The 14,363-nt window shown below is 47.0% G+C and overlaps 1 protein-coding gene and 1 pseudogene across 1 annotated transcript; both read left to right on the forward strand.

Moving 5' to 3' along the window:
- The first annotated feature begins 731 nt into the window (after positions 1–731).
- On the forward strand, positions 732–9,034 carry LOC105746123 (bromodomain-containing protein 9 pseudogene; annotated as a pseudogene).
- Positions 9,035–13,023: 3,989 nt separating this feature from the next.
- LOC105746122 (melanoma-associated antigen B18-like) lies at positions 13,024–14,148 on the forward strand. The gene has a single exon (XM_012525165.3). It carries the CDS (start codon positions 13,073–13,075, stop codon positions 14,111–14,113), a length of 1,041 nt encoding a protein of 346 aa, XP_012380619.2. The 5' UTR covers positions 13,024–13,072; the 3' UTR covers positions 14,114–14,148.
- The last annotated feature ends 215 nt before the right edge of the window (positions 14,149–14,363 follow it).

The following is a 14,363-nucleotide window of genomic DNA, read 5'->3' on the forward strand; positions in this document are numbered from 1 at the left end:
ATAGCATTATGTTGTCTTTGTTGGGTGTTGCCATCTCTTCCCACCCTAAAACACTCTTATACCTAAGATGAGAATTTGTTAATTGACTATACCTGAACAAGATGTATGTTGGGTTTAGCCTGTGTTTGGCAGGTAGTCTCTTGAGGCTCCTACTATAAAGACAGTGCCAACATAGTGCCCAACTGGTTTGTGCTTAAGTCCCACTTACCAAGTATCAGACTATTGCTCTCTGATCAATGTTTCTAGCTTGGTGTCTGTCATTGGCTACTTGGGGCAGCCATACAGATATTGTTCGTGATTGTGCACCCCTCAGGTTGGGCCTGGGGCAACCTTTTGTGTAGTTTGCAGAAAGGAAGGAGACCACCAGTCCAGGAAAAATTAAGTATGGCAACGTAGTTGCCTAATAAAAGTCACTGTTGCTCAGGCAAGGGTACTGAACCTGCCCATCTTGTTTGCCACTACTTCCCTTCCTGCTGTTGTGCTTGTTCTCCTGACTTCCAAGGGTATGGAGGGTCACATATATGTCCCAGGTGCTGCTGAAAAAAAGAAGAAAAGAGGAAGGAACATTTGATATAGATCCTTCCCAAAACACCAAAGGAGGTAACACAACTGCTTTCCCAATGTGCCTGGACTTTGCTTAGCACTGCTGTTTACCAGCATGCCAAAGGGCTGCCTTGCTGGATGTGGACACTGACAGCAAGAAGATTCCCTGGTACTCCCTGGGGGAGGAGATGGCCACTTACAAGGTGAGCCACCAGGTGCCCAAATTTTCCCTGTAACTACTCAGAAGGTCTGCACCATGGAGATTCTGAAAGATATACATTTAAAACTATAAATCAAATATATTCTGAGGGAATTTATACAGAGGAAAAAGAGAGAGGGGAAATAAAAAAGGAAGATCATGTGGCAGAAAAGGCACATAGCAGATTATGGTTTTGGTCAATTGAACTCTGGGTTATGGGCCCAGCACACCGGGCCTAGCACCCTTCGCTTACACCAAACTGCTGTCCATACTGCTAACATCAGAGATTCTGATCTTTAAGGCTATAGGGAAAATCCTCATGGCACCCCTGTGGCCCAGTGAATATGCCCTCTCACTGCCTTCTGGCTCCCATGGTTTCTATTGCAAAATCTGTTCTTAGTCTTATTAAGTATCACTTACACATGATGTTTTGCTTCTCTCTTGCTGTTTTGAAGATTTTGTCTTTGTCCTTGGCATTGGACGGTTTTGTCATAATGTGCCAGTGTACCTCTGTTTAGACTCATCCTGCTTGGCATTTCTTGAGCATCTTGGATTTATGTATATGTATCATTCATCAGATTTAGGAAAATTTCTGCCACTATTTCTTCAAATATGCTTTCTGATCTTTTATCTCTCTCTTCTCCTTCTAGGACTCCTATGATGCGCATTCAATATTTCTGATGGTGTCCCACAGGTTTTTCACTGCTCTTTTTAAAAAATTCTCTTTTCTTTCTGCTCTTCAAACTGTACAATTTCAATTTTTTTGTCTTCGAGTTCACTGATACTTCCTCTGCCTCCTCCAATCTCTTCTTGAACTCTCTATTGAAATTTTCATTTCAATTATTATACTTTTGAATGCCAGAATTTTCATTTCTTATTCTTTATAACTTCTATCTCATTATTAAAATTGTTTTTTTTCACATATTGTTTTCCTAATTGTCTTTAGTTGTTTGTCCATATTTTCCCCTTTAGTTCATTAATCCTATTTATAAGAATTGTCCTAAGAACTTTGGTTAGTATCTCCAGAGACTCTGCTTTCTCAAGAATATTTTTCATTGAATTTTCTTTTTCCTGGTGACCATGTCATACTTTACTATCTCCTTGTATGTTTTGAATTTTCTGCTGAGAACTGGACATTTTGTATTATGTTGTGTTCACTCTGGAAATCTAGTTCTACTACTCTTCAATATCCCAGACTAAGAACAAGAAGAAACAAAAAGGAAAGAAAAAAATAGAAAGGAAATAAAAAGAAGAGAAAATCTACCAATCAGGCAGCGGACTTGGCCCAGTGGTTAGGGCGTCTGTCTACCACATGGGAGGTCCATGGTTCAAACCCCAGGCCTCCTTGACCCATGTGGAGCTGGCCCATGTGCAGTGCTGATGCACGCAAGGAGTGCAGTGCCACGCAGGGGTGTCCCCTGCATAGGGGAGCCCCATGCGCAAGGAGTGTGCCCTGTAAGGAGAGCCACCTTGCACCAAACAAAGTGCAGCCGACCCAGGAATGGCGCCGCATACACAGAAGAGCTGACATAGCAAGATGACGCAACCAAAAGAAACACAGATTCCCGTGCCGCTGACAACAACAGAAGTGGACAAAGACGTAGCAAATACACACAGAGAACAGACAACCAGGGTGGGGGGGCGGGGAGAAAGACATAAAGAAATCTTAGGAAAAAAAAAAAAGAAAATCTACAAATCAATGTACAAACACACAAATAAGAAGAAAAAAAAAACAAGGGAAAAAAGTAATGACATGTACTGCTTCTCCAGGTCTCTTATTATGTACCAGTAAGGAAGTCAGAAGTTATTGCTTCTGAGGCTGAAAGATAGGCCAGCATCCTTGCTCATCACTCAGGGTTCTTCCAGACTCAAAAATTTAAAACAGAGAAAGAAAAAACTAGCCAATCCCCCAAAAGAGACAGAGAGAGGAAGATAGAGATAGAGATAGAGAGAATAGAGAGATATGTACTGGCTTTCTTTTTATGTCCCTTGTAGATGCTAGTGTAAGGCCAGAAGATTCTGCTTCTGACAGGAAATTGAAACTAGCATCTGTACTGAGCTCTCAGGGCTCTGCCAGACTAAACAATACAAGAAAGAGAAAGAAGAAACCCAACAAATAAAAAAGTGGACTGGGTCTTTAAGTCTTGGTAGATGATGGTGTGAAACCAGAAGTTGCTGCTGCAGAGAGGGCTGAAACCAAGGCCAGAGTCTATGTTGTGCCATCAGGGATGCCAGGCCAGGACACACCCACACTCAGAAGGGAAAAATACTCCAAAACACTAGCTCTTTACCTCCAAGTGGAGGTTAGTGGGAGGCTGGAAGCACTGGTGCCCAGAGGGCCAAAACTGAGGCCAGCTTCCATGCTGATCCTTCAGGAATCACCCAGACTGACCTGAACCCTCAACCCTGAACCCCACCTTTTGTAAGAAGAGGTTTTCTCTGCCAGACCTGGCCCTAGCTGTCACTCTCAGGATCTGTGCCACATTCTCACAGCTGCAGCCATTTCCAAAGCTGCAGTAGCAGGGCTGAACAATGGGGTCTGGTCAATGCTGCATGCTTTCACTTACAAAAGCTGAACTCTTGGCAGCCTCTCACTTCCTCTGGCACTCATGTAGTTTTTCTAAATATCCATTCTGATTCCAACACTACCATCTAATTAAGTCCAGTCTCTTTTTCCAGCTCCTTCATTTCTATAGTGGACCTAGCAATTTATAAAACTTCCTATGCTGCCATTTTGCCTAAAGTTCATGTTTTTGATGACCACCTAAACAATGGCTCTCTCTCTCTTGATCAAGTGCCTACTTTGCTTCATATGGATGCACTACTTTACTCCCTAAAAATCTCAGTTACCATCAAGGTTTAAATAGATATCAAGGCATCAAGGGGTCAACTGTAGTGTATATAGGCTAACACAAACTTCTGAAACTTCCACAATAAGTTTTGATATCAACTGCAAATACTGCAGTAATCAAATTAAATTCTGACTATTAACTACCTGGAGTTAGGCCAGACTCCACAGGATAAGGACAGTCCTGTTCAAGATTACCCTTCAAGGGAAGTGGACTTGGCCCAGTGGTTAGGGCATCCGTCTACCACATGGGAGGTCCGTGGTTCAAAACCTGGGCCTCCTTGACCCATGTGGAGCTGGCCCATGTGCAGTGCTGATGCGCGCAAGGAGCGACCTGCCACGCAGGGGTGTCCCCGCGTAGGGACAAGGAGTGCGCCCCGTAAGGAGAGACGCCCAGTGCAAAAGAATGTGCAGCCTGCCTAAGAATGGTGCCACCCACACAGAGAGCTGACACAACAAGACGACGCAACAAAAAGAGACACAGATTCCCGTGCTGCTGACAACAACCGAAGTGGACAAAGAAACAAGACGCAGCAAATAGACACAGAGAACAGACAACTGGGGCGGGGGTGGGGGTGGGGAAGAAAAATAAATAAATAAATAAATACATCTTAAAAAAAAAAAAGATTACCCTTCAAGAACTAGTCACAAGTTCAGGGTCCCAGGCTACAAATTTGGGGGTTTCCACTCCATGTGAGACTCAATAATTCGCTAGATCAACTCACAGAACTCGCTGAACCATTTTCCTTCCTGTTCCACATCACCCACCTTCTCATGGATCCTGAACAAAACCTCTCCCCACTTCTTGTCCAGAGGAGCCTCAGCCTCCATCAGCAGCATGAGTGAGAGGGATGAGGATGAAAAGTAAAGGCTGCTGGCAGACAAGAACCATATCACATAGGGTGGGGAGGAGAGTGGGGTCCAGGATATGCCTGGGTGGTGTCTGAAAAGTAATAGTCAAAAGCTACAGCTTGACAGGGAAACTCTGACCCCTGATAAGACAAGACCTTGGGACCAGCTCTCCTTCAGTCTCCACACAGCCCAAGACTTGGGTTTAGCATGGGAATTTCCAGCTGAACAACCTACACACACCTTCTTAGCATCACCAAGAGTCACTCTACTTCAACCTTGTTAAGGGAAGAAGGCAAGTGCCCCAGGGAGACTTGCACAGAGTAGGATATTTTCTGCTTTTGGTTCTTACATTGATCCACACCAAGCAAATCAGTAGTGGAAGCGGCTGTTCCCTCAACCTGCTACCTCAGGCTACATAAGGGACCCTGCACATTGCCTCCTACCACCCAAGCTCTGCCAGAATAAAATTGTTTCCAATAGAGGTGGCAAAGTGCTTTGGAAATAGTCAAGTTAAGGAAAAATTCCTACCACCTCACTTCAGCCACTAAGACCTGATGTGACCACAGATCCACTCTCCAGTTTCAGGAACACGGCTCATAGACAATGTGTTGCTATAAGCCAGATATGAAAGGTCACCTAGTGTGAACCTCAGCTTATTCACAGGACAGTTTTGTCAGGGAGTACTCCACATAAGGCCTAATGTGATCCAGGTTATACTTTTTCATCACTGATTTGACTTCATTGTTTTCTAGAGATTAATCTGTGAGAAATGCAATGAAGAAAAACATATATGTATATATATTTTAGCAGAAGGTCAATGTCTCCTGAAACTGCCCCTTAAAGGATGCTATTGTGGGATGACATCTCCCATTTTTGGCCAGTTAACAGTTTCATAGACCTCAAGAACCATTTTGACATACCCAACCACATAGTATACTGATAGGGGTGCTACCTGCATGTATCTGTTCTATGTATGCTCCATATGTGCCACCCAAGGTGTATGCCATATGCAATATGAATATATGGTGGTGGCATTTTACAATATAGTCCTCTCCTGCTCTCCACCCTAATACCCAGCTGAAATCCTTGGTCTAAGGAACTGGTTTCCTTATGACTTGGGCACTTTGTCAAAAGCTCATCCCAGATTCCCATAGAGATGTTTCATCCCAACAGGGAATTACTATGCTATTCTCATGGCCTTCCCATAACATTTTTTAGGTGAAGGAAGGTTCTGAAGAGTTGTATGCAGAACTCTGGGAACCTCAGTTATGATCTCGGCATCTGAGTGGTGTAGGCAGCATTGTAGCCATTCCTTTGTCCCAGGTCTGCCAAATGGGATGAAGACTCTAAGCATTCCTGCTGAGTTATTTAAAGTCACTGCTCCCTAATCACATGTAAGAAATGAGCAAGAATTATTTTCCACGTGAATTAAGGTTTCAAACCAAACTAGTGGCTAAAAATAGGCATTGCTTGGCTATCGCAATAAAGTTAGACAGAGCTGGGGTCTGATTGAACAGCGGCCCAAACGACTTGTGGGCAGAGCCCAGCATCTCTCGTGACAGAAACACCCCTTCAGAGGCCTTGGGAACCAACCATCTAGGTGTCAAAAGGGGCAGCCAGTGAAGGAAGGTGGCACGTCTTTCCCCCTTGTGTTGGGGTTGAACTACCTCCTCTACCACCTGGAGATGAGTGGTGGATGTTGGGAAGCAAAACTGTGAGGCTAAGCTGGCTTGAAACCACCTCAGTTCCTGGCACTTTCTCCAGAACTCTGTACAGCACTTGTGCAGGACATGTAACTGGCAGGGACAGGGCCTGAGAAACGAAAGTCACTTTTGCAGTCAAGGTCCAGAGCATTGCTTGGCCGAGCGGCAAGAACCCTCTTCTACTGTGCCCATTTAGTCTCACATCCCAGACAAACTGTTGGTCTGTTCAGTTGACTCACACTTGTTACAGTAAAAAGATGAGGAGACCAGCAGGGCAAGGAAAAGTAGTGAGAAAAAGGGAAGAACAAAGTGGGAAGGGGGAGCCTGGAGAGAGGATCAAATCTCAAACCAGTTCAGGACCTCACTTTGTAGGTGAAACACTCTCTTGGGGTGGACTTTTATGTCCTTACTCCATGACCCAGGGCAGATCAATCCAAACTTACCAATCCTGCTCTGGAGCAAAGAGTGTAGGGGCGAGGCATCAGGCTGATAGATTTGTAGGCCTTACATGTCATACTGGCAGGTGCCACCTATGTGACTCAGATTCAGTGCCACCAGTGCTGCCAATTATGAGAAATGACCAATGTGTGGGATAGTCCAGGGATGGGCCAAAATCCCCCAAAGGGGGTTCTAAATCTCACCCTGGGTCCCTCTCCTAACCTCCAGTGATACTTCTCCATCCTCCCAAGGCAACAAGTTACCGAGAAGGAATGAGGGACCTCTCCAACCCAACTTTTCGTACTTCTTGGGCTATGTCCTGGTCTCTTCCAGCTTTCAACTCCCAGCTTCTGGGAGGAGATGGCATTGCTCTTGGTTTGGGTCAGCCAAGCAGTTGTGGTGGCCAACAGCAGATAAGGCTGGAATGGGAGATGTAGAAAGTATGATACAAGCTTGGAGTGGTAAGTAGAAATGAAAATAAGCAAGAGATTCTTTTTGCCCTGGAAATGGAAGGAAGCTTCAATCTGAGGAGAGCTGGAGGACAATTTAGGATTGTAGAAGAGGGAAGGTGATGACAATAGGAGAAAGTAAGGCTGAAGTAGGGGTGGGAGAGTAGTTTTTTTCTTCTCCCCTTCCAGTGTCAACTCACAGGGCTAACAAGTGAAGGAGGAAGGGTTCTTTTCCACACATCCAAGGTTAGAGGATACAGCTGCACGAAGAGGATTCCCTCCATCTCTAGCTTCCTCGTTTCAGCACTTCCACCTTGGCTGCCACGTCCTCCTTAGGGGAGCCCTGAAATCAAATGCTCCCCTCCATCAGCTAAGAAACAAGGGTGCAACTGTAATGTCTGGTCACACTGAATGGCCTGTTTCTGGCAAGTCCAGCTCCTGTGCGCTGGGACTTTGCAAAGGTAGAGGAAAGCCAACCTCAAGAGGACCGAAATCCAAGTTGGGCTTGGGACTTACTCCAGGTGGAAGAGAGCCGTGGGCTTCACCTCTTGCTCCATGCCTTAGGCTACTAGTGGCCCCAACTCCATCCTTTGAAGGAGAGGCTGGGGAGAGGTTTATTTCCTCTCCATCTTCAGGGCTTATTTTAGCACCCAGTCATACCCCAGGGAGAGGTGCAAGATGGCATCACTGGCTCAGCTGAATCCCATGAGCTGGTGCCTAGCAGATGTTCCTGTTTCTCAGCCATCTGGTCAGCACTAGTCTTGGCCACTGGACTTAACAAAGAATTAGCTCATGAGGCATTTGCAACATACACTACTCTCTAGACTCGAGCTTTTTGTGTCACTGCAATGCATCCAGGGACAAAGCCATAAGAAGTGCATGCATACATACGAATATGCTGTACATATAAGACAAGAATATGATGATGTGCCCGAGTTAAAGCATGACCTTATGCCCAAGCATTTGCTCTGGTGCAGAATAACTCGAACTGCTGGAATCGGCCTCCTCCCCACTCCTGCTCTCAAATGGAGCATAATATTCCCAACTTATTTACAAATAAAGGGATGCTGAAGTGCAAAATAAAATAAAAAATTTAAAAAGTCAGTCACATAATTCAAGGCAGGTTTCAGGCTGATGTGTGATAATGCCAAGCACTACGAATTGGACAAGAGGATCCTGCTTGCGGGCTTCAAGATGAGAAGCCAACAGGAAGGTCTCTGGGACAACGAAGATACTGCCGTTGAAGAACCTGTTCCTGAGGTTGTAGCTGTACTAGGAGAAACTGCAGGGAAATCCCAAAAGCCAAGCCAAGAAGTGAGCTGCGCGTGTGAGCCGGAAGGGAACGCCTGCAGCGTGACCGGCAGGACAAAGGAGGGACACGTTTTGGCCCTGGTGCAGCACGTGGCCTCCGAGGCTCCGGACCGATTAACCGGTTTCTTGCAGGCGGCAAGACCGACCACCGCAGCAAGCAGAGGCACCGCAATCTGCTCTAGCCTGTGGGCAATGTGGCCGAGCCGGGGCCCAAGGAGCTAGAGAAGCACCCGGGGACTTGAGCTCACTCCCGAGTAAGGGGCTCCAAGGTTTTACCATGCCGGGCTTCAAAGATGAGAGAAGAAAGAAGGGAAGATTTCTCTCTAGTGCAAGCACGGCATTTTCCGTGCAAAATAATTCCGTGTTTGGTCGACTTGAAGGCAGATGAGACCGAGCTGCTGTACTCCCCCCGCCTACGGAGAGGAGCCGGGCGTACAGCACCCGGCGGGAGTTTGTCAAGGATGCGGCAGCTACGGTGAGAGCAGGGTGGGCGACCTCCCCCACCGGCTCAGACGCGGACCACTCCAGGATGCTTTTCCAGCTGAAATGGAGGAGAAATCTTCCGATGAAACCTCCAGATGAAGTAAAGATAGAGCATCCCCGGGGAGATGGGAGCGGCTCCGTTCTGGATATATTCAGACGTCTCTCTAGATATTTCCACGCTTGCCTCTCCGGCAGTCTTGGGTTGTGATTTTTTAAAAGATTTAAATGACATGTACAGAGTTTTCGTCAAAAGACGGACTTTCATTTTATCCCCTTTGGAGGGAGGGAAGTTGTGTCGTGATATCATGTCGGCAGCTGCCGCCTTCCGCATTTTCGTCTATAGTCTACTGAATCCTGAGTGGGGAAACAATAGGTCCGTGCATGTGAAATGCGGTTGTATCAAGGCCTGTGTGTCTTCTCTGGGCCTCCTGGTGTCTGCTAAGGCAGCCGTCCTCTCCGGATGGTCATCCTTGCCTGCCCTCCCCACGCCCTGTTCAGGTGGCACACGGATGCCCAGTATGGGGTGGGCCCTGCTTCTGCAAGTCGGTGCCCTTTAAGGTTAGAAATTGTGATGCTGAGGCAGGCCCGCGCCTGCGTTCCGACGGAGCCAGCCAGCCAGTGAGCACGAGGCACCAGCCCGCAGCGGGAGAGGTCTGGGGTCAGAGCACTGTCTCCATGTTCTCCTTTCAATTTACGTGCATCAGAAAGGCGGGTCCTCGGCTAGAGAATCAATTTTCTTACCTTTTAAAATGAAGTGGTAGTTGTCCATATAACATTTTTTAAATTCTGGATGTTTTTATTGGATGACTGTTTCTATTTGCAAGGTATTATAAATACATATCTTAATAAAACAGTGTAAAAGAAAACCAAGAGCAGTAAGTATCAAAATAAATAAGATGTAGGATTGTTGAAAGGAAAGAGATTATAAATGGTGGCAATATGATCTTATAATTAGAAAATATAAAGGAAGTGGTGCACAAAATATGCAAATGAATAAGAGACGTCAGAAAGCTGCCATATAGAAGATGACTATAGCAAAATCAGTATATTAGTCAACAAAAATGAATATCTAATTAGGACAAGTAATAGAAAATATCCCAATCACAACAGCAACAATATCCAAAATTTACCTGAAAAGAAATCTAATAAAAATGTATACCATCTTTTTGCATAAAACTAAAAAAAAAAGTTACTGATAGGCTTAGATAAGAGAATCCACAAATAACTAGAGCAGTGTACTACCTCTATTCATGGAGAATAGACTATTGTAACGATGTCAATTCTTAAATTATTTATAGGTTTAATGCCTTATCCATAGCTGCAAGAAGAGAACCAAGCTCGGGCTGCTGGAAAAACTAAAGAAGGAATAAAGAGAACAATATCAACATCAGCAAAACAAGAAAAATGAGAAACCCCTGAGGGACACTGTAAGTCTGTATTGAACTAGCACCTGCGTGTAGGAAGTTGGGGGCATGCCCTGAGTTGAGACAAGTCTGTAGCCTGCAATAGGGGGCAGTGGACGGGATGGGATGGAGGATGACTTTTAGAGCTCTGCTGTGGTTTCTTCCCAGTGTGCCCTGGGACAATGAATTTTGACTCCATCACTGTGGGAATCTGAGGCAGCAGCTCAGACCACTGGAGTATCAGGACAGCACAAAAGTTTGTGTCGACTGAGGCAGTAGGATGACAGAGGCTGTGCTAGTAACCACTTGAAACCTCTTTAGTGGACGAGGACTGGCCTTTTAAACATATTAGAATATAAGGAATGAATCACCTATAGCGTTGGGGAGCTGATGTGGCTCAGTGCTTGAGTGTTGGCTTCCCACATATGAGGTCTAGGGTTCAAGCCTGGTACGTCCAAAAAAAAAAAAATCACAAATAGCAAAGGTAGGTATTCTTTCTTTTAAAAATTACCTACACACCACACACACAAATATACAATTGTTAAAGATGTAAATATATTTCATACTATGAATGAGGGTCAAAAATAAAAGTCCCTGGGCTGGATTGAGCAATGTTAGGTAATGTCAAAATATCTGGGTCTCATAAAATCAGCTTCTTCCCCTGAGAAAGTAGATCATTTATAACAAAAGTCTAAGAGTGGCTGGTGAACAGACCCCGTGGTTCATTGTGGTTTTTCTTTAACAGCTCACCTCCCGTCCTGGACCACTGACTTGTGCTGCAGCTTCATCTGATATCTAGCCTGGGATCTTCTGCAAGGTTTGCACTAAGGAAATGGCACAAAGCTTTCAGGGAATTTGTATTTCCCAGGGAGCCTTTTTTTTCCTTCCAGTGACAGAAGGTTTTTTTAAAATTTAAAAACAAAACCGACCTTTCCCCAAATAACCCCCCAAACAAACAAAAAACCAGATTAAATAAAATTTACAGTGAATATACCCAGCAAACATGTGTCTCTTGCTACAGCTTGAACTTCAAACAATATCCATGTGTTCTGAGGGGTGAGGGGGACCCAAGTTTTAACTCTGTGGAGTTTGGGAAGACAAGATGAAGGGAGTGAGAAGAAGGGAAGATCAATGTTGTTTTCCTTACTTCTGTCCATATAAATATATTCATAAAGACCAAAAAAGAAAAGGGAGCTTAGGATAGCAAGGAAATAGAACAGGGGAGTGTGGGAGCCTCCCAATTCTACTTGGCCAAAATATTATGAAAGAAATTAACTTCATGGTGGGAGAAGAGCTAAAAAATGAGAGGGAAGCACAGAGGAGCCAATGAGAGGGGAAAGAGAGGGGACAATTGTGTGAGGGGCAGGGGGCAGCGAGGAGTCCAGGCCAGTATGAGTGTTTGTTTTCATTTTCATTCCTACTGAGGCTCCAGTTTAGCATATGTCTCCCTGTCTTCTGCCTCTGTCAGTTGTCTGTCTGGGTCCCTCGCCCCCACTTCTCCTTGGCGCCCCTACTGTGCCAGTCCTTTTCCTTCCAACACTTATTGGGAGCTGGCTCGCTCCAGGATCCCCAGTTCTTTTTGGCCACCCGAGGTCTGAAGCACCTCAGGGAGTTGTTGAGGCGGAGGGAGGCATTTTGGGCAGCCAGGTAGCTGGGGAACGCAGCCACGTGGTGTGCAAGGCAGCGAGGTCCGCCCGCCCGGTGCGGCCGCTCTCAACACTCCCTTCACTGTCCCTTCCGCCCCCAGGGACCCTTTAATGGAGAGGCCAAGAGGAAGACACCCCCCCTCCCACTCCAGGGCTCACGGGACCGCCCACCCAAGAACAGAGGAGTCCCCACACAAAACCCCTGCTGGTTGTCAGCCTTGAGCGCCCGCAGCAGAGCTGTCTGCAGGAAGTGCCCTCTTATTTTCATCCCCGGGGTCTCAGGGAAATGAGAGCCTTGCTCTGATCTGGAAAGCCTCGGGTCATCAGAGGGGAGAAGGCTAAGGCGATGTGGAGAGCCAAGGTGAAGAGTCTTGGAACTGAGGGGACAGGCCCTCCAGAACGGAGGGGGCCTCACAGAACCCTGTGGCGCTCTGCCCCGCCCCCGACCCGCGGCCCGAGGCCTGGCAGTTAAGTCCAACGCCCTCTCAAGTCTACCGTCTCAGGGAATGAGGGCCTTGGTCTGAGGCTGGTGGACTCAGGTCAGCAGAGGGAGAACTCCCAGACCCTATCCTGGGACTCTGAGACGGAACTGGGGGGAAACTCCAGACTTCAATAAAGAAGGGACTACACAAAGCCCCGCCCCGCCATCAACCCTGGGAGACCCCGGGCAGAGCTATTAAGCTGAGGAGCGCCCTTTTCCCTCTGGGGTTCTCAGGGAGTGGGGGGCCTTGGTCCGATGGGGGTGGCTGTGTGAGGGAGGACTGAACACCCGAATCATCCAAGGCAGAGAAGTTTCAGCAGAACTCTGTCCCTTCAGTCAGCTCTCAGAGGCCCCAGGAGGGGTGTCACCTCAGGGAAGAAGCAGAGGGGAGGGGGTATAGGGTCTGCCAACACAATGTACACGATGATCCTGAATGTGAACTGAGAGGACCCCGGCATCAGAAGAGGGGCACTCCCACACAGGCTAGACCTGCCAGCCTCTGCTCTCAGCCCCTGTAAGCCCCAGGCAGGGCTGGCAGGCTGTAGCCTAAGGCCCACTTTTAACTTCCTCCACAGGGTAGAGGTGCCTTTCATTTCAACCAAGGCAGTGTCTCTCTGCTGACAGTGCTCACACTCTCTCATTCTTCCTCCTCCAGTGGGCCTACGTTACCTGTTGTCTGCTCTCAATTTTGCTTCCTGCCCCTGGCCAGAGCCATCATGCCTCGTGGTCACAAGAGTAAGCTCCGTGCCCGTGAGAAACGCCGCCTGGCCCGAGGTCAATCCCAGGATCTTGGGGGTGCTCAGGCCACTGTAGCCGAGGAAGAAGGGGCCCCTTCCTCCTCTTCTTCTGTTGTAGAGGGTAGTCCTCAAAGCTTGCCAGCTGCTAAGCCACGTGGCAATCCCCAGGGGCCTAGGAGAGGCCCGTCCACCACCACTACTTCCGCAGGTGTTTCACGCACACAATCTGATGAAGGTGCCAAATGCCAAGATGAGGAAAGTCCTAGCACTTCCCAGGGCCTGTTCACCACTGATCGCTCAGGCAAGAACCCTCTAGACCAGAAAGCTATTTTGTTGGTGCAATTCCTGCTGCGCAAGTATAACATGAAAGAGCCCATAACGAAGGAAGACATGCTGAAGTGTGTCATCAAGAAGCACAGGTATTACTTCCATGAGATCCTCAGGAGAGCCTCAGAGCTCATGGTGCTGGCCTTTGGCATTGATGTGAAGGAAGTCGACCCCACCAGGCACTACTATGCCCTTGTCAGCAAACTGCAACGCAACTCTGATGGAAGGCTGAATGGTGAGATCATGCCCAAGACCGGCCTCCTGATGACTATCCTGTGTGTGATCTTCATGAAGGGCAACTGTGCCACTGAAGAGGAGGTCTGGGAAGTGCTTAATGTGATGGGAATATATGCTGGAAAGAAGCACGTCATCCACGGGGAGCCCAAGAAGCTCATCACTGTAGATTTGGTGAGGGAAAGGTACCTGGAGTACCGGCAGGTGCCTGACAGCGATCCTCCACGCTATGAATTCCTGTGGGGTCCCAGAGCCCATGCCGAAACCAGCAAGATGAAAATCCTGGAATTTTTGGCCAAAATCCATGATACCGTTCCCAGTGCCTTTCCGGCCTGGTATGAAGAGGCTGTGAGAGATGAGGACGAGAGAGCCCGAGCCAGATTTGCAGCTATGTTTCGTACCACTGTGGTGGCCAATGCACGTTTCAGGGCCAATTCCAGCAGCTTCTCCCATCCTTAGTAAAGTATGAAGCCGTTTTTTCACTTTGAGTTTAAAGAGAGCAGTAAACCTTCTAAGTGGGGGGTGGGAAGGCGTGAAGGAGCTGGAAAGAACACCATGTAAATCATATCTGTGTTCCTGTTCTACATGATTAGATTTATCTTTTTTGTTGAAAGTTTTCAAAAATTTTTTAGAAAAAAGGTTTCATTAGCTTCAGAATATAAGTGTATTAATGATATTGGTTATATATTTATTGCTGTTTATGAGTAAG

This window comes from Dasypus novemcinctus, chromosome X (assembly GCF_030445035.2).
Source record: "Dasypus novemcinctus isolate mDasNov1 chromosome X, mDasNov1.1.hap2, whole genome shotgun sequence".
Classification (NCBI taxonomy): domain Eukaryota; kingdom Metazoa; phylum Chordata; class Mammalia; order Cingulata; family Dasypodidae; genus Dasypus; species Dasypus novemcinctus.

What these genes read in the sequence shown, in the direction of transcription:
- LOC105746122 (XM_012525165.3), top strand. Translation starts at nt 13,073, where the DNA reads ATGCCTCGTGGTCACAAGAGTAAGCTCCGTGCCCGTGAGAAACGCCGC.